Source organism: Phalacrocorax carbo, chromosome 10, assembly GCF_963921805.1.
Source record: "Phalacrocorax carbo chromosome 10, bPhaCar2.1, whole genome shotgun sequence".
NCBI lineage: Eukaryota > Metazoa > Chordata > Aves > Suliformes > Phalacrocoracidae > Phalacrocorax > Phalacrocorax carbo.
The window spans coordinates 25,835,317-25,859,682 of record NC_087522.1 but is presented as its reverse complement, the minus strand read 5'-3'; the positions used below and the strand labels follow the sequence as shown (position 1 = coordinate 25,859,682).

Genomic DNA, 24,366 nt, shown 5'->3' with positions numbered 1-24,366 from the left:
TCACTTTGTCATAGAAGGCCACCAGGTTTGTCAAGCACGATCTGCCCTTAGTGAAGCCATGTTGGCTTTTCCCAATCACGGGCTTCATCTGACTTGTGATGGCCCTCAGGAGGATTCGTTCCATAACTTTCCCAGGGATTGAAGTAAGGCTGATGGGCCTATAGCTACCCGGATCCTCCCTCGAGCACTTCTTGTAGATAGGGGTAACATCTGCCTTCCTCCCGTCCTCTGGGACATCCCCCATTCTCCATGACTTCTCAAAGATTATGGAGAGCGGTCTCGTGATGATGTCAGCCAGCTCTCTCCACACCCTCGGGTTGATGGCGTCAGGGCCCATTGATTTGTGGGGGGTCAAGCTCCTGTCGTAATTCATGTACTAACTCTTCCTCCACCCATGGTGGGTCGGTGTTTGGATCAACCGGCATTTTCATTCCCAAAGCCTGGGACCCGACAGTGCTGGTAAAGACAGAGGTGAAAACACTGTTGAGGGCATCTGCCTTTTCAGCATCGTTGGTGATTGAGTCTCCTTTTCTGTTTACCAGTGGGCCTGTTTTCCTTCTTTTTCTGCTTGTGGTTGACATGTCTGAAGAACCCTTTCTTGTTGTTTTTGACATCTACAGCCAGTTTCAATTCAAATTGGGCTTTTGCTTTTCTAATTGCACCTCTGCACTCTCTGGCTATGCCCTTGTAGTTCTCAGCGGATAATCCTCCACTTCTCCATCTCTGGTGTGCTTCCCTTTTGGATTTGAGTAGACCCAGGAGGTCATGGCTGAGCCATGGGGGCCTCTTGCTCCGCTTACTTCCCTTTCCTTTGTAGGGGATAAGTTGGCTTTGTGCTTCCAGTAGAGAGTTCTTGAAGAACTCCCAGCTCTCACCAGCTCCTTTGTCTTCCATGGAAGCTTCCCATCAAATCCCTCCCAGCTGAGCCCTGAGCTCACTGAAGTTTGCTCTTCTAAAATCCAGAACCCTTGTCTTAGAGCTGACCTTCAGCACACTCAGCAGGATCCCGAACTCCACAACATTGTGGTCACTGCAGCCAAGGCTGTCGCTAACCGAGATATTACAAAGCAGGCTTTCCCGGTTTGTGAACAGCAAGTCCAGCAGCGCCTCGTTCCTGGCTGGCACATCTAACGTGTGCATCAGGAAACAGTCCTCTACGCCCTCCAGGAACTTGGTGGATGACATGCCAGCTGCCGTGTTGTTCTTCCAGCAGATGTCTGGGTAGTTCAAGTCACCCATCAGGACCAGGTTCTGTTGGCCAGAAGCTTGCTTTAGTGCCCCAAGTATTGCTTCGTCAGCATCGTCGTCATGGTTAGGAGGTCGGTAGCAGATGCCCACTGTGAGGTCCTGCTTGGAGACGACCCCTTTGACTTTAACCCAGAGGCATTTGATAGAGCAGTCATTAGTATTAAGCTGAGGAATAAATTTCCTGTGGCTAAGACACCCATTTCCAGATGTCAGAAGTCCACACAGTAGAGATCACAGAGGAAATCTCAATGTACATCTTTAGAATTCTCTGTCAAGCTTTTCAGTTTAACTATTGAAAAGCAAAGCAAAGCTAGTCTAACCGAACCTGGCTAAACTAAGATGCCTGAATATTACGCCTGTTTTTTGGGGGTTTTTAAAAATTATTCTGTTTAAATACAAAATTTTAACAAGCAACAAAAATTTTACAAGTTATGCTGTGATGCTTTTAGGAGTTCATACATTCCCAAAAACTGTCTCAAGAATCACCTGCTAATAAAAATATGTATTTCAAAAGGGACTTGAATACAATGAGTACCTTTATATTATTTACATATCACTTATTGTTACTACTTCTGTATGCATTAAAGAATCAGTTAGATGGGAAATTGAAAAACTTCCCCAGGCTTTTCCTGGGAAAAACTATAAAGAACCAAATTCACATAATTTTCTCATTAAAAATGTCTGAAGATGCTGAGGATACATGAACTCACTTGTTTTTGGGGACATTTTGTCCTTCCTGATCCATTATTTTTTCCTTTCAAAATGATCCCCATTTGCCACATCTGGTATTTTAATTTTCCCTTTTTATTTTGGGGAAAAGCCTTAAACTCAGGTTGTTTATATCACCTCCTCTTCTTTGCTATCCCTGTTTATTCTAGCAACATGATGGTAGTGAGATCTTCTGTTCAGCTGAAAAGATACTGTTGAATATTTAACAGGAGACAAAACATTCTGTTCCAGATGAAAAGACAGTGCATGACAGGTTATGAGGAAGGGAAAATCCTGGTCTGGATTAGGACAGTTTAACAGCTGTCAGGCCATATAAAAGTATGATCCTGCTGGCCATCTCATCCTGAAAGTAAACAAGTATATATTATACTAGTTATATCTTCCTCATTGTCTTTCAGGTTAGTTGCAGGTAAAGCCTGCTACAGGCAGACAGCCTACTAATAACAGACTTACGGAATTTGGAAATGTAAACATTACCTAAAAGCAGAACATCTCTGGCAAGCACACGTTGGTGATGGGGATATCGGGATGCCAAGGGAGAGCTAATTTTCCTGTATACATTACATATTGATGCCTCAAAATAACTCTTTTCTAAAAAGCTATGCATCCAAGTTATGGGGGCATCTATGCTACATTAGTTAGAATAAGGTTTAGTTCTTTCCAGTAAAAATTGACTTGAAATTAATTTGGACAAGATCCAATGGAATACCTTCTAACAATAAAAGCAGAAGAATTTGATACTTAGGTATTAAAGTAATACCAGTTTAAAATCACACTGTTTTCTTTCAAGCCACAAATACAGTTTAGGATAAAAGGCATAAATTTTCTGAGAGTGGGGTTGACCCATGTTCATAAATTCACAGATGCTGCCTTGTTTTTCAGACCTTACCAAGATTAGATTGTTAAAGGGTAACTGGATTACCTGTTATTATTTTCACAAACAGTAACAATTTCAGGTCTTGTTATCAAAAAAATTGAACCCTAACCTGCCCAGTTGCAGCCACCTCCCTTTGAGACAGAGGAGCCACTCAAATTAGTCATCACATGACACAATAGCACCAGAGATCTCTGGCAGAAAAGGCATCACAAAAAGCTGGGAAACTGCAGCGGTGCTTGCGGGGGAGGTAGGCAAGGCCCTTTGCAAGTGGCTCTGCAAAAAAGAGCGGCTCTGGAGAAAAAAATGAAATCCTTCTGCAACTGATCCGTTTCAAGAAATTCTGCCTCCCTCCATCTGCCCCAGTTGCTCACTCCTAACCTCTTTTTGTACATTTCTATCTTCTCCACCGTGCCGAACGCATTTGCCTGAAGTTGTCTGTGAGGTCATAGTTTAATTGAGAGGCCATAAGCTTCCATGAGCCATGGAGAAATGACAGACATTTTTAAAATACTTTCTCGATACTGATTACCAGCAGTGTCTAGAGCTTCTCCCAAGCTGCACACAGCAATAGCATTTGGAATATTACAATCCAACAGCAGAGTTAAACAAAATCTTATGAATAACCAAATTGTTAACAAAAATAATAATTTTTCTATTTAGACCACGGAAGTTAACACCAAATAATAGTGTTACACATCAGCTGACAAGTTTCTACACATCAAGACTATAGAATTTAAAAACCCAGTCATCAGTTCTTTCCAAGCTTGGCAACAGTGAGCCTCATCATCCAGCTTCAGTGGGCCCCTTCCCTTTCCAGCACACCCTCTAAATTCTGGAAACCACAGCTAATTTCTCTGCATTTCCTAACATATATTAAAAGCTGTTCTTTTGCAAAATTTCTTCAGAAAGGAAGTAGAAATATGACTTTCTCTAATCTTGGCTTACATTCATTTCCAGAAAAGAGCGAGACAGTCACTCCTGCTGAAGCTGCTCCAGCCCCAGCTGCCTCAGAATCACCTGCTCCACCAGTAGAAAGCAGCCAAAACACAGAAGGTAACAGAGAACACTGTCACCAGCTCTGGTTCATTAACAGAACAGGAACAGGGAAGCCTTAGAGTCAGTGAGGCAGAGACAGTGGCTGAAAGCAGAGCACTAGTGATGAATAACAGAAAATAAAGAATATGGACTTTCAGAGACGGAAGAAACACACTGAGATATTTTGAAGTGACTTAACAAATTCACCGCACGGGCTGTAGCAGGTGCTGGTGCAGAAAGTTCTAACTAGTAATCCTGATGTTTATTTCAGCTGCATCTGCTGGGGCTCAACCAGAAGAGCCTCCAGACCTTATTGGACTCTTTGTGACACGACCCCAGGATGGAGAAGTTACTGTTGGTGAGTACAAAAGTGTGAGTCAAGTGATGTTTGTAAACTGTACCTGCTGCTTGACTATCTAGCTCTCCGTGTACAGGATGACAGCAGGGATATAACAGATGAATTGAACACTATTCGTAATCTTATTTTAACCTACTTCCCTTAAAAGGTGGAAACATCACGTTCACCGCCAAAGTTGCAGGTGAGAGCCTGCTGAAGAAACCATCAGTGAAATGGTTCAAAGGAAAGTGGATGGACCTGGGAAGCAAAGTGGGGCAACATATCCAGCTGCACGACAGTTATGATCGAAATAAAAAGGTACAATTGGCAGAGAAGGTTCTCCGTCTTCTAGTTACTAACATTTAATCTGGGGAAAATACAAGCTAATATAGGAATGTTTTGATATTAAGGTACCCAAAGCTGCACACGATGCTATACTTATGCATAGAAGTTTATGTTTTGACCATGCAGACAAGAGAGAAGCACTACATACAGACCCTTGCATACCTTATCTCTGATGAAAGGAGAAAATGTCTGGAGGACTAGGGGAGCAGTTTTCCTCTACTACTGCAGTAGATTCCCTCCATCTTCCTCTCAAGTAATAGACACTTGTTATATTTAAGATAAAACAATAAATCAGGCAGATATTTAAGAATGGTCTATCTTGGTTTTAATAGATCAAGCATTCAGCTATTAGTGATGGAATTTATTGTTCTTTTGCATTGTCTAGACTACTTTAAACATCTGTGTAAGATCCATTTTTTATCACAGATGTGTTCAAAGATACACAGACAGGAATACAAAAGAGTCTGTACCACGGTGCCGCATCCTGTGTGGTGTATGAAACACTACTACCCTCTCCTGGATGGAACAGAAGACTTGCTCAATTAGTCACTCCTTTTGCTGAATTTTTAAATCAACTGTATACATTCTGGGTAGAGGCTATATTTGTTTAATGAAAGCTCTACTCCTGTTTCCAATGTACATGCAATTAGCGTATATGAAGGCTGCACACACCGGCACACCAGCATAGTTTTCTAACATCGCATCCTCTGGAAGACCTGTACTAATACTCTTTAGCTGTTCCTACAGAATTGGGTAGATATGTAATTTTTATTACGGTAATGTTATGTGCTTAGGAGGTTCTTAATTCTAAAAGAACACAGCAGCATATTTCATCCCTTGCCTATTTCTCTCCGTGCCTTAATATGCTGCATTCGCTCTATTTCACCATTTCAGTTTCTAACTTATGAATTATACCATTGGTGTCTGTTCTAGGTGTACACCTTTGAAATGGAAATCATAGAAGCAAACATGACTTTTGCAGGAGGGTACAGATGTGAGGTGACTACCAAGGACAAGTTTGATAGTTCTAGTTTCAACCTGACAGTCAATGGTAAGATGAATTCCAGGTACCTTGTTTCTTCATTTTTTTTTTCATCCTGTACGCCCACCAACAACTCTTTCTGGTACATAGTGGCTACTTAGACAAGGACAGATCTGAAATACAGACCTGAAGAGCTACAGGGACACTTACAGAGGCCCACAGATGAGCATTGGGTTGGGCTGGCAGAGATATAGAGCATTATAAGTAACCCTTGGATGTCACTCAAGTCAGAACTGTGATGCTCTTAAAGAAAACACACAGAAAGATGCAAATCAGCCCAACATTTCTCTGGCTTTATTCTGATTTCAGCTCCATTCTCTCGTGATATTTAATTCCACTAGAATAAGAGAGAGGTCTATTCTTACTTTGGCAAAAGCTCAGTAGTAAAAATGGATACTTGAAAAAAAAAGGGGGGGGAATGGAAAGATTTAGGCATGTGACACTAGAAGCACCTTGTGATATAAATTGTTTTAAGATTAGAAGACTTATTTTACAAAAGACATGGTGCCACACTCACAACTGCTATACTAAACAGCTTATCAGCAATTGGAAGGGAAGTACATTTTAACATCAATTTCCACCTAGTGTGGACGAGTTTGGGTAAAACAGTGTAAGCATGGCCAGCCTGAAAGAACTGAACATTTGGACCATCCCCTGTTTCAGTGGTTCTGCTGAAGGGACTGTATCATTAACTTGCATCCATCAACCAATGAGAGAAGACAGAAGTTTGTTGACGTTACTCAATTAGCAGTGTTCATTTCTGAAGTTTCACTAATTGGCTGTAGGACTCATAAGACTTCAGAGCTGAGACTGGGAACAGTTTTCCTCCCAGAAGTAGCAGTACATTATTCATACCAACAGGGGCTTAGAACGGAATAATAGTTTTCTCTATGCAACATCCTTGATGGAGTTTCTGTACATCTCTTCATATTTCCAGGAGTTTGCCTTTGCTTTCAGACAATGGATTACAATTTATTATTAGCAATAATATTCAATTGATATCCAGTGGTTTTCTCATTAAGATTTAAATACCCTGTGAAGCCAGTATTGAAACTGAAATTTACCAGCAGGAGAATTGACAAAGAGATAAGGCGGATCATCATCCTACAGGTTATTATGAAGCATGAGACAGAATTAAGCTATCACAAAACAGTGGATGTTGAAAGCTAATTAGTGAAGGCTACTTGTTTAGAGACGATGCTTCAATCTTTCAATATGTAACTGATCACAATTTACAATATAAGAACTTTAGGAAGAAAAGTCTGCAAAGGAAAAGCTTTAGAAAAAAAGCACTGTATTTTTTGCATTATTTTTACTGGCTCTCCCGTACTTTTTTGTCACTTTTTGTCACATCAGAAGCACCAATAGCTGGAGACTTGGATATTCGCGCTGCCTTCCGACGCACGTGAGTATGTACAGTAGAAACTTATGTAGATCAGATTATACTTCCATGCAGAATTCATGACTTTCCTTGACAACACTAACTAAAAGCAAAGTTGTTGTACAAACAAGCACAACGATAGGGATATGTGCTAGGAAAATATTTCTACTAAGAAAATATTTCTGCTATTAAAATACTATACAACTCCTAGAAATCACCTAATAGCGTTTAGACTTTGTACTAGCATAATAGTCATGCTTGTCTTCAGTTATACAATTGATAATGTGGCTAATTCTACCAAGAACTTCAGCAGGTTTTTTCCAGACCTGTAAAGAGCACTTCAGTTCTAGATCAACAGACAGGAAAAGATTCTCTGTAGTGCCTAGTCTTGATCTGGTCTGGCTTGAGGAGCTACATGTACTTTAATAGAAACATTTGATAAACAAAAAAGTGGCGTTTGATGTGAGCTTGGTAAGTAGCATATCACCGACAACATTAATACAAGCATCTTGATTGTATTTGTTTTCATGTTCTATGATTATTTTAATTGAATGAAGACAATGATACTGTAAGTGTCTGCATAAACACTCAGATATGTGTAGGTCTTAGATATTAAAGACTGCAAGGTATTGCACTGGTGTTGAAAAGGCTACTCTCCCCATATATGTAACACTGTCTGAATTGATGTATGACTTAATGGAATAATGTTCTTTTCTATTAGCAAATTTCTCAAAATTGGATTTTTTTAAATTTAGACATTAACAACACATATTTTTTCACTGTTGCTTTGTGTAATTCAGTTTCTGTTTTAGCTTTTTTATATTTTTGCAAAGTTACTAGACCAGGAATATTCCAACAGACATCTGTTTCTCTAACATAAGACACAAATCATCTGTGGCAACTCCTTGTGTTTTTCCCTATAAGTGCTATTTTTATATGAGATTTCTTATTACTATTCTATCCCAAAGAACTAAAAAAGACTTGCAGACCTTATCTACCATCAAATCTATCTATAGGTAGCTGACCAGCCTCTCTGTGATGCCTATTAAATAGAGGACACTCAGTGCATAGCTGCCTTGTGTTATTTCACTGCAGTGAAATAAGGCTTCAAGAGTTTCTCTTCTTGCTAGCACAATTAAAAGAATTCAGAATCAGTTCAGAGTGAGTGTAGTGCGGGTAGCTTCAGGCTGTTCAGATTTTCAGTTTATTCTGTAAGAATGGAGCCAAATTTTGAACTGAACTGTTTAAATCTGAAGCTTTGTCTTTGATACCCTCAACTCAGGAGCCTGGCAGGAGGGAGACGGATGACTTCAGTCTTTCCCAGGTAGCCACTGTCCGTGTCAGCAGACAAATTCAAGCCTAACAGTGAACTGTCTCTCTCTGCTTAGGAAAAGAAAAAAAAAAAAAAAAAAGAAAAGAAAAAATTCCCACAGAACTAGCTGCAGCTTAAATTCCAAATAAATCATCGTTTATTGCATGTAGTATTTATATGAGATGAATACATACAAGTAATAATGTAAGATGACTACAAATAATGAAAAGAATAATTTGATAGTTCAGTGAGAGGCAGATTCATCTACAGAAAATGCATGTGTTTTGCAAGTAGCCTCTTCTCACCACTGTTAGAAGAAAAAGTAACTTCAATTTATATGCATGTCTGTGTTAAATGTTTTCATACACCCTGTGTTTACATGTTTGCTTCTCTACCGAGCACGGCCTGACTAGAATTGTTACTACTCACAGAAATGTACCAACACACATGCGTACAAAAACCTGTCGCTCCCTGGCACACTCTTTATCATAGTATCATTAAGTTTCCCGCTCTGTGCCTTTTGTCTTCTACCCAATCTCTTCTACCATAATGAAAATAGGAACTCTGAGATTAGACCTAACTCTGTGCATGTTAAAGCAATTATTAGGGTCTTATTCTTCAGAAAAGCTGAACGTAGATTGCTAGGCTTTCCTGAAAATCTGATTTAACCGCTACCAGGGAAGCAATAAGGTGACTAGTGATCACAAGAAGCCCTTTCCAAATTTGGGATTATACTAGTGATTTTAACATACATTTTATGCCTGCAAACATTGAAAAACGTGTGAAAGTAGGGAACAAAGTGGCCAAAACTATACTTTTCTCTTTGATTATTATACACCAAAAATTATCCTGTCCAGTACTCTACTATCTTGAAAGTAATCACAGAAGTAAAACTGGTACTTTCTTAATAAAAAAAATCCTGTCTCACAACATATTCACAATCACACTGATTCAAAATTATTACTTATTCTCACTAACCTTGCACTGTCAAGCAGCACAGGTAGTTTGGCACTCATTTCTCTTCCATTTTATTAACAGTACTGTTAAAATGCCCAGCATTTATCTGTTGAGGCTGTTTTCTTACTTTTTAAAATATTTGTTCCTGCAAATATTGAGTTTTCATGAAATTCTGGTTTATACTTCTACAGACAGACTGATTTTCTCCAAAGCAACTAGCACTGTGTATTGACAGAGACAGCATTATGGGCTACAGCTATGGCCACCAGTACAACTGCAAAGAATAATTTCTATGTATAGAAAAATAATTAAATATAAGGTGTTTCTGTTGGAAGAATCTGAATGCTGTGAGCTGGCGTCACCAGATTCTTATACCCAAGACAACAGAAATGTCAAGGAGCAGCTGAACATTGATGATGGGAGACTGAGATGAAGAAAATCCATTTTGACTTTCTAAACACTGTCTGAATGCAAAAAAAGACCCTTTTTTCATTTGTTTGCTAAGTTGAGTAATCAATAGTCATGAAATCCAGTGTAACTCCCAATATTTTTATATCAAATCCCTGAAGTGATTTTTTAGGAATTAAACCCAAAGAAGTTATTTTAGTGACTTTACACTAAGTTTTCAGAGTAGATCTACACTTCAGATCTGCAGAAGCACAGCTAAAACACCAAAAATAGTATTGCGCATTCCATCTGAAATCACCATATGTAACAGACAGAATTACACATCAAAAAAATCCTACTCCGGCTTCTTGTTCTCATGAATCAGTTCATCACAACATTTCTTGCCATGATGCGTGTCGAACAACTGCATATTAAACCTCATCTGACAATCAAATTAAGATCACATGGTTCTTCTTTTGATTCTCCCAAGCACCAATGATGCAACACTTTTTTCAGTATAATGAATTGTGGAATCACAAAGAACCTTAAGAAACAACTACAGCTGGGATAAGAGTAGAAAAAAAATGTGATTTTTTTAGATTGTAAGAAGTCCCACAAAAAGGTTGGTTAAATACTGCCCCGCCCTGTAAACCATATCCACATTCCTAAAACTACAGCTTTCCAAAAGCACTAATGATTGTAAAAGAAACCTTCTGCAACACCTTTATGATAATGAATACATGATCACCAAATTAATACTCTGTACAACTTTATCCATAATCAGTACAGAAAAAATACAAGTTCATTAAATATATTCCTTAAACCTAAATGAAGACCGATACGGGCAAAGAACCTAAGTCACCTTCCATGGCAGTGGGCATCCTAAGTCAGCCTAAACCCATCAAATACTACCCTACAGAAATATATAATCTACATAATGATATAGTCTCACAAGCTATTCCCATTTCCTTCTGAAACTAATTATGGTTTTCTGTTACTATACAGTTCCGAGGGACATGAAGAAGGTGGAGAGTTTAATTTTAGTGCCCTACTGAAAAAGAGGTAAGTAAAAATCAATAGACTTAGAGAAGTAAAGTAACCAGCTTCTGCTGAACAACTCTGAAAACACTAAAATTAGAATGAATGAAAGTTTCATAAATCCAGAACTCTTGGAGTTTTCCTAAGGCAGCTGTAACTGGAAAAAGGATGACAGGTAATTATGGCAACTTCCCCACGTACTCAGCATTTGCTACATTTCCGCTAGGTTTATACTGGGCGTGGGGGGGTGGAGGGAACTGGCCTTTCCCAAGAGAGAAAAGGCTGGGACTAGCGTAATTATATGCTTCCACCAGCACTTTTCATTTAAAAAACCCAAACCACAACATCAATTTATGATACTTGTCTGTAACGCTGCCTTATTAAGAATTTTCTGTCCTAAGTTTTCACAATATTTTGCATCAGACAGCGAGGATGACAAGCCTTTTTATTAGATATTTAAATGTTACTGTTACACTATACAACTATATATTATATAGCTGTTTATCATATATATAAAAAGATATTCTACGTTGTATAAATATTATAAAAATATTTTTTACTCTTCCAATTCTAATTCTTATTTCTTTCTTTTACTTACACGTTTTTTGGTGGAATTTCCTCTCCCATTCTCACCCTTCCTTGCCACATCTGTTTTCATAACCTATCTACTTATGTTTTTCTCTTTTTACCACCATCTTAATCTGGATGTTTTGGATTCGACTGTTGCCAACAGAGAGTAAGATGCCTATTTCATTATATTATAAATGCATGGGTCAGACTGAATACAAGAACCATTTGGTTTGAAATAATGCATGCATCTTTATCTTTCTTACACATAGTGTGTGACAAAAATTAGATAGTATGGAAGAAAATTATCAGCCACCAATTTCTGAGACAAATATTTTTAAACAATTAGTGGTAGTTCAGGTTGGACCATTCAAATCAAATCAATGTACTTCTCTGAATGTCCTTTGGTCTTCACCATCACTTTCTTCTATAAGCAGTTTTAAATTGTCTTTGAATTTCCAGATTTTCGCGATAACCTGTTGCAATAGAAGTGAGAATCAGAAAAATAATTTACATAATATGCCTGCTGGTGCCTCTCAAACATGTGCTGAAGTTTTGTTCCATTCATCCTTAAACATGATAAGTGAACGTATTACTGAAGCCACTTATTCCATAAATATACAGGCTTCTCTGTTACAACACGTCTCTTTTTATTCCATGTAAAGTTTTCATTGCTCATTATCATCCCATTACTCCAAGTATGCTTCTTTCTGTTCACTGCCCCATGCCACTTACTCTGTTTTTCCAGTTCCTGAAGTTACTTGTCACTAGACTCAGGTTTTGCAAATCTAAGCTTACTCAGTTTAAGTTTTCAGTCAACTGCTTGGGCAAATGTTGTTGTGAATCTGTGTTCAGTCTCTGCTCAGGTATTGGTATCACTATTTATAACGTGTTTTATCTTCACAAAGAGTACAGGATCGTGTAGATATCTGAAGTAGTCTGGTTACAGAAGGCAACAGAGCCACAATAGCCTCACATTTTCCTCAGGTTAATTCACGCAAATTTCAGTGGGACAAAGAAGGGCACATAGGTATACAAAGCCCAGTATTATGCAATATGCGATGGATCCAACTAGAAGTGACCTCCAGCTCTGCAGTAACACTACAACCAGAACTCTCAAGAGGGCCAGCTAGCAAAGCCAGAAAGTACACCCATCTAACTTTCTATAGCTGACACTGATATCAAAGTTTCTTGTTTAATCATGAAGCCCAGAGAAGTCTGAAATTAAAAGTGCATTAGAATTTTTTTGTAATTCAAATGTAGGGAAAATATGCTTTCTGAATAATGGCAGTAATTAAAACTGTACAGGTTTGAGAGCTGAAATACAGTGTGTACAGTAGTTGTATTCACATTCTAACTTCTATAGAAAATGTTGATAACTTTTTAAAAATTTCAAATAAATTGAGGTCAACATGAAAATATTTGCATAATTTCATACAGTGACTCCAGCTGGAATTAAGTGCTAAGCACCATGAGCCCCCCTCCTAGTGTCTTTCCCTTCTGCTTTCATAATTAGTTTTGAGCAGTGATAGAACTCTAAGCAATAGTAAAAATCTCCAGTATTTCCAGAAATGTTCAATTTGCGGCGTTAATTATTCATTATTTGTTAGACTAGAAATATAGTTCTTTAAAAGAAGCTTATAAGTTTCACTGCATTTCATCACTGTTTTGACCTTTCCTGGCTACAAAGCTCTGTTTAGTGAATTTAAGCATACTGAAAAATTCACCACTCCTAGCTGTTTTTCACAGCCACTTGAGACGTAACTTGTGGATCCTTCAGGCTTTGCACGTCACAGGTTGAAGACCACTCCCATATTAATGAGAACTGATAGGCGTGAAAACTCATCACAGAATGAAAGTATCCTTCATTAAAACAGAATAGAAAAAAGGACCTCATGCTGAGGAACTCTCAAGACCTATAACAGGTTCAGAGAGAATTGAATATGCTTCTTTTACCACTTCTGCTTTCTCCCACCTAATTTACAATTGCCCCTCAGTCTAGAGGTAATGAACGTTTGCACTAAAATAAAGCAAGCTTTATTTAATACTATATCTCCTATCGCTGTGATTTAATTAACAGGTGTTGACGTACAGATGTAACGGGCCAAGGAGAGGTCACTGGGAAGAGGAAGGGAACAGCGTCACAGAACTATTAAATGGGATAGTGCGCAGAGGCCTTGAAGGAGGTGACAGCTGACAGGGTCCAATCAGTTGACAGTAATGGGATAGGAAGGAACCATCTCTGGGATGTACAAAACTATTTTTAACCCCTATACATATGTTTAAAATGTATCAGCTGCATATTCCATTTACAGCAGGTTCACTAAGCTGCATCTTAATGCCCCCAAGCACATAGTTAACCTATGAGGTGATCACTCTGAATAAGGATCCCCAGCATCAGGGTGGGAGAAACATCAGGAGCCCAGGTGCTCTATTACTTTTCATACACTGCTTAGTTCCTGTTGGTAGTGGAAGAGTACAGCCTAACTGTGGAAATTCTGTGTCTTTATGGGAGCAAAGAGAATGTTTTAACAAATACAAAATGGTGAAAAGGAGTACTAGGATGGGGGAAACTGCTCAGAGGCAAAGACCTTTCTTTTCTTTTTCAGAACTCAGTTAAACACTATACAAATGACAACTTTTAGCGTTTAGTACCATTTTACACGCAACTTACAAGCCTTTTCCTCTAGTTAGAAGGTATTACTATTTCCAAGGGAGAGGCTATACTCTTGCTTATGATCAAATTCTTTTTATTTCAGCTTGCATATACCAAAACAGTACTGCCAGATATAACAATGGGATGACACTGAGTAATGGAAAAGCTAAAGCAAAAATTCAGGAAGGAAGTCTCAATAGTGAGGTACTCTAGACTGTGGAATTGCTTCCAAATTAGAAGATTTTTCTCGTGATGTATTCAAAAATAACTCACACAAAATATTTCTGAAAATGCCACAAATAATCCTACCTGCAAATTTTCAGGTAAAGGAGTGTATACAGATGAATATATAAGTTGGCATCAACAGAGAGACCGCCAATATTTATATAATGCCTGAGGGAAAATAATAACATTTGAATCTGTTAAGTCTTTCCTATCTCCTGTGATTTTATATTTCCTTTTGAGATATGGTTTGCTGCACAGAATATTAATCATACTAGTACAAAGAACTCAGCACATACTAGAAATATTACTTATTCCTAGTTTTATGTACTTAAATATCTATTCCAATTTACATGTATTTAGAAATATTTTTAAGTTGCTCATTGATATGATGAGGGCAACTAGCCCAAGAACTGCTTATGTTAAAAACAATTCTTGGTCTATTTGGCAAATCAGTTCAATTGTCCTGCCTTCTGCTAGGCAAAACTACTGACCATTTGTAGCTGCCCCAAACTAAATGATAGGTACATAGGGAAGAGGAATTCTGATTAAATTTGTGGATGATGTGGATGCACTGTTATGGTAAAGCAAATACTCAGTAGGCTGCACTTATCACGAGGCGTCCAAACTTCAGGTACACCTATCGATTCAATGAGTGCTAGTGAAGGCTTAGTGCTTAGCGAGTGCTAAACCACTCCAAAGATATAAGATATTGCGTGCCATATTTCAGCTCAAACTCACTGAGCTGAAATCCTCTTCTCTTGCTTCTTTTCTGTTCAAGAGCTACAAGAGCACTGGAAATCCCAAGCCTGGACTGCAGTACTTTAATAAACATAGCACACTCGTTACACGCAAGCCTTTTTGGGGCAATAAAAGCAGTACCAGAAATGTTTGGTTATATTTCCCACAGACTAATGGGACTGCTCTTTTCCTGAGAAAAAAAATGTAAATACACCCAATAATCCTCCATTTTCCTCTGCAAACCTGTTGCATAAGTTGTCTTCTTGTTGGGGTTTACCACTGAACATGGCTTCATAACAAGGGTATGCTCTGCTGCGCTGGAATTGGCTGGGTCCTGGTGATATCAGAAACAACAGCCACAGGAAGTTCCTTCTTGTAAAGAAATTTTTAAGAAAACGTTACTTCTTTCATCCTTTCTCTGTTTACCAAAATGCAAGTTGTGACAGGCAACAACTCCATGACAACAGGTAGAGCTATTTGTTTCCCTGTAAGGCACTCAGCCAAGGTTAGGAATAAGCAGAAGTGCTTACGCTTACGGTATATATTGCAGAGTAGAACTGTACAAAGTGTGGGAATGAGTTTGGTTTCAATAGGGAACAGCATCTTTCCCAAGTCTATTTTGGAGCTTTTCCATGAGCTCCTTCATCTCCCTGCTACCGAAGCACAGGCTTGTTCTGCTAAAGGTGAAGATGGCATTTATGGCTCTTTTGTATTAACACACGATGCTCTGTTTCTTGCCCGTTGGGATGCTACATGTTTTTCCAAATGGTTGTCTGCATCATTCTGGAGTACAGCAGCTTCTTGCGCTCAGTAAATCGGTAAGGTTACACCCATTTCTATTTTTTATTTATGATCTTTTAAATAAAACGTATGATGACAGAAAAAGAAGGCCTTTCCCAAAGTCAGACAACCAAATTTTCAATTCGTTTTGCTAAACCAAACATTAACTCTTCCATAATCACTAGTTCTTTGGTTAAACTGTAAAACAAGTAGTCCACTATAAATATTGTCTTGTTTACCACTACTCACTAGTCTGTGTCCTTATGTTTTATAGATTACTATAGCCAACAATTGTCTTTACAATTGACAATAAATATTTTAAATATTTTAATAATCTCATTCATTTTAGTGAAGAGAAAAAGATGTTCCAAGTAGAAAAGGACTTGTTTCTTATTAACATAAACCAACGGCCTTGTTTCTAAGGCATTCTCAGGATATCAGTTCTTGCTTTGCCACATGTTTTGTGTATGACCATGACAGGAAAATAAGCCTCTTTGTGTTTCCATTACTCATTGTTAAAGGAAAGTTAAGATTTATTTGCTTTGGCTATTAGAAAGTAAACCCTTCAGGACAGCAATTGGATTTAAATCACTGTATATATAAATATAAGTAAAACTAGCCGTCAGTTTTATTTCATTATTTTAGGTAATAATACAGTTAAAAGTTAGACTGCTAATATTTTTTTATTAAGAAACGGCTTCATCAAGGCAATATGTAGCTTGCCAAGTCTATGGCTGTTTTAAAATCCTCTCAGTAGTAGCATTCAGATTCTCTAATCCCTTTCTGCAGAGGTGAAGCAAAATCTGAATCACAACCTGATGTTGATGTCTGGGAAATCCTGAGGAAAGCGCCTCCTTCTGAATACGAGAAAATTGCTTTTCAGTATGGTATCACAGATTTGCGTGGGATGCTGAAACGCCTCAAACGCATAAAGAAGGAAGAGAAAAAAAGTACAGGTTGGCAAGCTGTCTTTATTCCAAACATATGTATTCATATCTTCTTCAGGTGTTCTTCAAATATTAACATCAGCCAGATACAAGAGCATGAGAAACAGGAGCTTCCTATTGCAATTGTTCCACAGTACTTACATATGAAATGCTGATTACCAGCGATTAAAGCTACGCCCAAAGCTTTGAGCTACCTTGCTCTGAAACTATGGATATTCTGAACCTGCGCATTTTACTCGTTTCCTGTGCTTTGTCCTGTATCTTTCCCTGAACATAAAACAACACTCCCCACTCCCAAAAGTGGGCAGTATATAAGGCATCAGTGACACATTTAAATAATTTCATTTCCATTGGGATGATACGTTTGGCATTCCTGAGCCTTTTCTACTCTTATGAAGTATTAATTACCTAATTTTAACTAATTTGTTTTAAAAGTACTGAGATGATCAGTATCATTTTCGTACATGGACAGACATAGCTGTAACTCTATTCAGGATGTGTTGAAGTACATATTCACATCTGATTTAGAATATTCTACTTTGATTATTTTAGTTTATATCACATGCTTTTCATCCTGTGTTAGGGAGAAACAGAAAACAACAGGATAAAGAGCAGACAGAAATGGTAAAAATGCAAACAGAATGCAGAAGGTTTAAGATGATGGTAAACAACAGGAGAGGGGATAAAGATTTACTTTCCTGACAGAGAATGTAAAGAGAATATTTCAAGTATAAAAATGATTAAGATAGTCTTTTTTCTTTAAAATCATTCTTCATCATAGCATTCCTCAAGAAACTGGATCCAGCTTACCAAGTAGACAAAGGGCAAAAGATTAAATTAATGGTCGAACTTGCCAATCCAGATGCTGATGTAAAATGGCTGAAGAATGGACAGGAGATCCAAGTGAGCGGAAGGTAAACTAGAAATATGGGAAACCCAAAAAGGAGTGAGCTACAGGGTGAACAAAGTGGTAAGACTAGCTTTCCTTAGAAAGAAATGAAGAAAATAGGGAGAAATATGAGCTGAGAAACACTCTACATAGTGCTTTGGCTGAGGGTGAGTTTGCTGTTCTTATGCCTTTGTCTTTTTCTTCCCTCTGCTCCATATATCTACACCTGGAACTGGATGCTTACATCTGCCTACTTAGCAAGTAAGTCCTCAGATTATATTCTGATCTTTATGTGTATATCCAGGGTTCAAAATTACTTTCTTGTGATATGGGATATACTTCAGTGTAGGTTGTTTGTAAAATAAATTTCCAGTCATTGTGTGCTGAAGCCATGACAGAGCATGTTAATGGTAGTCAGGTTTGTTTTATGGCTCGATGTTAGAAAAGCATTCAACACCATTCACAGGAGTTTGTATGTCTCACACTTGTGTGAAGATTTCTCCATAATTTCCTTCGCTAATTTTTCAAACACTACTGCTGCCCACTGCGCCAGAACAGGGACACAGGGCTCGGGTCTTAACAAACCTTGCCACCGATGTCAGAAAAAACAGTAAGAACCTTTTCCTCTGCCAGGCAGGGGAAGACAGCGACAGGGTGCAAGAGAGTTACTCTCTGATAATTACATTTAGATTCTCTTTTCAGATATATTTTTGAGGCCGTTGGGAATAAAAGAATACTGACCATAAACCACTGCTCTCTGGCTGACGATGCAGCTTATGAATGTGTGGTAGGTGAGGAGAAGAACTTCACAGAATTATTTGTAAAAGGTGAGCAATGGCAGCAGAAGGAAAGAGATCTTCCCTATCATTTAGCATTGAATTACTGTCACCTTCTCTACTCTCAAATTAGTTAGTCTCATAGGAAAGGAAATCCTCAAACATATGAACAAATGCTGACATCTATTGTAGTAGGTATTTTTCTTATGGTTAAATGAAGGAAAATTTTCCCTTTAGATGCAACTAAGAAACCACAGGAAAACAGCACAGTAATAATTACCATTAATTCTCATTTGGAAAGTGATTTGTCTTCCCAACAGTAGGGCTAGAAACTTACTTTAAAAATTTGATTCCACTCATGATGAACACATGCCTCAGCTCTCCAAACAAGTTGAGTAGTACAGAAAACTAACACCTCCAGTTTGAAGTTTCAGATTATATGTGAAAACCGATTAATCCTGTGTTTGTATTCTGTCTCATGAAGCAAAACCCAAAAGGTAATTCGATAAGATTGGTAATGTGATCTGGCATAGTAAACTTTAAGTTCCAACACAGAGAGCATTACCATGTGTTTCGCATGGGGTTCTTCATGTGGAGTGCAGAGTGGTGAAATCTACCTCTGGTCTTCAGTCTTTCAGAATACTGTTTTAATAAAAGTCTCTTCATTTCCAGAACCTCCAATCCTGATCACTCGCCCACTGGAGGATCAGATGGTGATGGTTGGAGAGAGAGTGGAGTTTGAGTGTGAAGTGTCTGAGGAAGGAGCCACTGTGAAATGGTAAGGGAATAGAAAATGGAAAGAAAAAACCAAACAAAATAAAACCATATCCATCCATGGGACATTCTAGGATCGGTGTTTGTGGACAAGAGTTGTGGAATAAAAAGGAAGAAGGTATCCTACATACCTGTTTGCAGGAAAAGATTGATCCTCCTCCAATATGTCAAACATTGAGCAGGAACTGAGAGGCCAGAATATGGCAGAAAATAAATCAAGTATAGATATTTTACAGGGTCTCTAGAATTTCTTGTTCAATGTTTACAGAATGCTACTGACTGTACCAAGCTGCTAGCTTTAAAGTTTTCTAAACACTGACAGTCTAACTATTGCTGAGACTAATCAGACCTGTACTGCGATGAGTCTGCTGTACTTTACAGAATCTTCTGGTCTTCTCAACTGCAGTGAGGGTGGGTTTTTTGTTTTGGTTTGGTTTAAAAGTATTTTTTCGTAGGTAAAAAGTTAGTGTCTCTTGAGACAGAGAGGAAAGGTCTTATTTTAACATATCTGTTGTGGTTATGCTGCAAAGTCGGTCATTATGTATATGCAGCGAGCAGGATTAAGATGACAAACATTTCAACCGTAGAGTCCATTTTGTTGGGCATTCCAGCTGAGTGGAAGCTGGAAGGCTCACGCTGCTTGGGCAGGCACAGCATGCAGCGCTCACATACAGGTCTTACGCACACTGTTCTCCCTTCATTTCTCTACCAGACGAAATTCTCTTGTGCTTGTTAACAGCTCGAGGCACATGGTTATTAACTGTTCCCACAATGCCCATTACATTCCTGGTAAGTGCCAACCACTCATCTGCTCTCCCAAAGGAAGGAACTGAGAATTTAAATAGAGCCCAAGAGCTAGTATCGCTATGCAGTACACTATTAAGGCCACATGCACAGGCACACACATGCTATTGTTTGGGAACTGCTTACAGGTGCCTGGTTACAGCAGATGGGACAACTAGATCTGCCCCTCTCAGAGCACAGTGCAGCTGCCACACTTTGATCCTATGCCTTTGAACAACTCCCATACATCTTGCGGAGCTGGCATCTGTTGGATGGGCATTTGGCATGACAAGGGCAAACCAGCAGCTGTCTCAGCCCAAAATGCAGCAAGTGGTCAGAGAAACCCTGCAAATCATAGAAACAGAAAACTGAGCAGTCAGACATTTATGCTATATTTTACTGGCTTTATTACATGAGACGCGGTCAATGCTTTTGGGCAACAAAGGGAGCGTTTTGGACAAGGGAAAGAAGTGTCCAGGGAACACATGAAACACAGTATGGAGAAAGAGTTCCGGTTTTATGGCCCATTAGGGAAATGCTCAACAGTTTAAGCCAGATAACAGGCACTAATTCAGGGCACCTGTTACAGCTCTTGCACCCTTTAAACCTGGGATATAAAAGCACAAGCACATGAACAACAGCAATTGTGTCACTCACACAAGACAGAAATAAGGCTTATAGCTTCTTAGGCATGACCATCAGACTAGGGCGTGGAGAATTCATTATGTGGGTCTCTTCATAGTAAACAGGAAAGAATGTTCCCTTCAACACCCAGAAAGTTCTCACATTATTATTATGCAGTACTATGGAATAGTTCTTTCTAAACCTCAGATGGTCTTGGAAAGACTATAATTCTTGAAGAAAATGATGGAATAAAATACATCGTTTTGACCTGATTTCTCCATCTCTGAATGCTGGATATACCATCTTATCAGCTCCAAATGAAAACAAACTATAGTAATGTAATAGTAACAATAAATCTGTGTGTCCCTACTACGACATAGTACCTACATCAGTGATATCTCAGAAGAGAATAACTAATTTATCCTTACCTTCTAAACAGGAAATAGGAAAACATTTCCAGACAGAGAAAAAAGGCATTGAGCGGCAAAGTAGAAAACAGATATTTGATCTTGCAGATGTTCAGGACTTGGATTGACTAAACCACTGCTGTCCTACTTATTATTGCACTAGTTATGCTTCAAGTGTGAGGCTGGACCAGGTGACCTATGGTGGTCTTTAATACAGCATTTCTATGGTTCTACAAAATCCTCCACTTACACTTTAATATCAACTGATTCTTCTACTTCATTGCTCTAGTTACCAAAGGAAGGCCTGTAATATTAACTTATATCAGGTTTTTCACTTTTCACTGCAGCAGGGTAGTATTTTAAGCCAAATGATACCTAGGAGGTCTTTTTTGAGATTTACATTTTTATCACTCCGCTGTCTGTCAGTACACCCCTTTGCAAACTCTCTACTCATACACAGCATCAGCAGTGTGTGAGTCGCTAAAACAAACACAAGTTAAATATACTATTCCCTTTCCAGGGATTTACGACACTAGTCATTGCAAAGAAATCTATTTTCATTATTTAGACAAGATCGGAAGAGATCTCTTTCTTACCAATGGCTGAATAGAACATTCAGATATCTTTGGTGAGCCATGTGTCAAAATACATCTCAAAAAGGAAATTAAAAATTTCAGCCTTGGAACACTAGCCACAGTGCGTGTGCCTGGTTTTGCCACAGCAGCATATTGAGCTTTGGGATTACAGTCCGTTCTCAGTAGCTCAGCAAAGGTTTACACATTGCATCGTAGCACTTGTTCCAGAACTAATTGGCAGGAATGCAAATACCAGCCTTAGGAGAACAACTTGCATGTGGCCTCAGACTCTGGCTACTTAACAGAGGAAACATTACCCTGACAGAGCAACAAGCACTGTGTTTCACATGGTTGTTACCGGCATCCTCCGTTTCCTCCCTCACTAGCGTTGCAGTCCTGTGACTACAGGAGACCAGCGTTTTTCTAGACCAGCTATAAGTTCCAATATGTTGTGCTCTAAAGAGCAGTTAGGAAGGAGTAACCTGTAGTTATTTTGAAATGCAGCTGCAGCAGGTACATCTAAGTCACAAGTTGGATTCCTTGTCTCTGTTTAAAGTTTTTACTTTGTGCTTTACTTCAGCAGACTCTGACAGAGGCAAAAGGTTTCCTTGCATACATCTACATACAGGTTAGAGGTATAGTATTTTTCATGACACCCTAAGTGGCATGTCAGTTTGCTATCTTGTAAGCTCATTTGTTAAGCTGAATAGTCATTGATAACAAGTAGCACAAGGCAGAAAGGAAATTCTTACTCTGTTAAAAGCGTAACATCCTTTCTATTTCTTCTTCCACATGAGTAAGTATTGAAGAGAAAACCTTTTTCATTTACAAACTGCAGCAGTATTCAAGTAAGATAATATAAATATATTCAAATAATAATGAAAAACAGCAAATGCTACAAAAGGAGTAAGTTGAATAAATTCCAAGATGCTTTCTTGAAGCCTGTTTATGTTATTTAGGATTAGGAACAGGAAATCTTTAAAAAGCTTATGTATTTTTGTATGACCTTGGTAAACAGAGAGAATCGTCTCTGCTCGTTTGCCTTCATGATGACTGGAAATTACAATAATTAAATTTCCTCCCAGGCTGGATGGTGAAGCTTAATTTAGTAATGTCTTAAATATACCTGAATCCTTGAATGGAAAGGGCTACAAAATACAAAATACATCTTAATTTTAATCTGTCTTAAAATTTTCTTCTTCTACTGATGCCCACAAACCATAAATTTATAACAATTATAATTCACATCAGGGAAGTTAAGACCTCTAAGTCATTTCCCAGTAAGTCCCATTCACCTTATGGCAGCTTTTAAGATAGTGCATTCCCTGCTGGTGACATGTGTGTTCATCACTGTACCTTCCATAGCATTTAACATACTTCCATGTTTATCTATAGCATATAAATAGTAACAATCAAGTAATTCCTTGTCAGTGAACCATCTTGAACCAGAAGTCAAATACCTAGTGAAAATTAATGGTCAAGCTAGAAGCATTCTGGTTTTGGTTCCACTAACATTTGTTCAATGGTCTCTTTTTGCTAACTTGAAATGCTACAAAGATTGGATTTCTCTTGTGTCTTCCAATCTTTTGTAACATTGAACTGACTCTTACTCTTCTCTTCCAACCATAGCAAAATGACTCAACGCTATTTGGCATTGCAGGGAAAAGGACGGAATTGAGTTGACACGGGAAGAAACATTCAAATACCGATTCAAGAAAGATGGAACAAAGCAGTATCTAATTATTAATGAGTCAACCAAGGAGGACAGTGGACACTACACCGTGAAGACCAATGGCGGGGTATCAGTCGCCGAACTAATTGTACAAGGTAGGCAGCGGTAATATCACAGAACCAGAAAAATGAAAACAGGCTGAAGGTAACCTTCTCCAGGATAGTGCACGGGGGTAACATAATCCTCATGCCAGGGGAAAAGAAGACTTAATAAGGGGCATAAGGTTTGATAAGAAAGGCCTCAAGGAGAACTGGGACCTGTGTGCTGAATGTAACAGATACCCTGATAACAACAGGTGTTTAGCCATCCATCCTGGTAAAGCCCTGCATGCTGTGAGTTTCCTTTCATATTTCACCCTTTGGCAAAAAGCTTTCTCAGCCCCGGCCTTTTCTACTCAGTAAATCCACACCAATTGTTTACTTACAGATCTAGTCTGATTTGTTGATGTGTGTATCATTATTCTCACCGTATCAGAGAAAAAGCTGGAAGTTTATCAGAGCATTGCAGACCTAACAGTGAAGGCACGCGACCAGGCAGTCTTCAAGTGTGAAGTTTCTGATGAAAATGTGAAAGGAATCTGGTTGAAAAATGGAAAGGAGGTGGTCCCAGATGAAAGGATAAAGATCTCCCATATTGGCAGGTTAGTCTTATTTCAGAAAGCTGACACAGGCTTGGGTATTGCATTACAGCCCACAGGAACTATTATCTCAGGGGCTAGGAGTATAAACCAAGGCTTTGTCCTGGCTGCAGCTAAAAGGAAAACAGTTAGAAACCTTCTCCTACACAATCAACTTACAGCCACAGACTTGCTTTGGCACGTGTGCAGCCTTTCTGTGTTGGTACGTTTTGCATGTATGGCATCAGTGGTCTATCAGCAGAATTCATTCTCTCTTTCCATTAGGATTTCTTGTTTTCTTGGTATTCAAACAATCTAGAAAACATATTGTTGATAACTTAAAAATTAGCAGTAGTATTTAGAGAGATTAAAATAGCACTTATGTATAAATCCCTTCAGAAAAATTAGTGTTTATATTAACTCATACAGTTGCGCAATTCAGTGATCAAGTTTCTTAGCACTCTAACTACTACTGGAAATGGAGAACAAGAAGACTCAGAAGACACATAAGCTTTACATGTTTGTTAAAGTCTTCCTTGGTACTCCCTTTCTATATACTGTTTTGAATTTACAATAATGCAGGGATGGA

General features: G+C 38.5%; 1 protein-coding gene across 1 annotated transcript in view; it reads left to right on the top strand.

Moving 5' to 3' along the window:
• MYBPC3 (myosin binding protein C3) overlaps positions 1–24,366 on the top strand; it is a 70,378-nt gene that overhangs the window by 11,701 nt on the left and 34,311 nt on the right. Inside the window, exons 3-18 of the mRNA XM_064462671.1 lie at positions 3,812–3,907; positions 4,161–4,247; positions 4,396–4,544; positions 5,505–5,622; positions 6,970–7,018; positions 8,277–8,318; positions 10,656–10,712; positions 11,422–11,424; positions 15,669–15,692; positions 16,444–16,610; positions 17,383–17,515; positions 17,749–17,751; positions 18,193–18,317; positions 18,939–19,044; positions 23,090–23,256; positions 23,636–23,801. Coding sequence (XP_064318741.1) covers positions 3,812–3,907; positions 4,161–4,247; positions 4,396–4,544; positions 5,505–5,622; positions 6,970–7,018; positions 8,277–8,318; positions 10,656–10,712; positions 11,422–11,424; positions 15,669–15,692; positions 16,444–16,610; positions 17,383–17,515; positions 17,749–17,751; positions 18,193–18,317; positions 18,939–19,044; positions 23,090–23,256; positions 23,636–23,801 — 1,492 coding nt within the window. The remainder of the gene's footprint in view (positions 1–3,811; positions 3,908–4,160; positions 4,248–4,395; positions 4,545–5,504; positions 5,623–6,969; positions 7,019–8,276; positions 8,319–10,655; positions 10,713–11,421; positions 11,425–15,668; positions 15,693–16,443; positions 16,611–17,382; positions 17,516–17,748; positions 17,752–18,192; positions 18,318–18,938; positions 19,045–23,089; positions 23,257–23,635; positions 23,802–24,366) is intronic.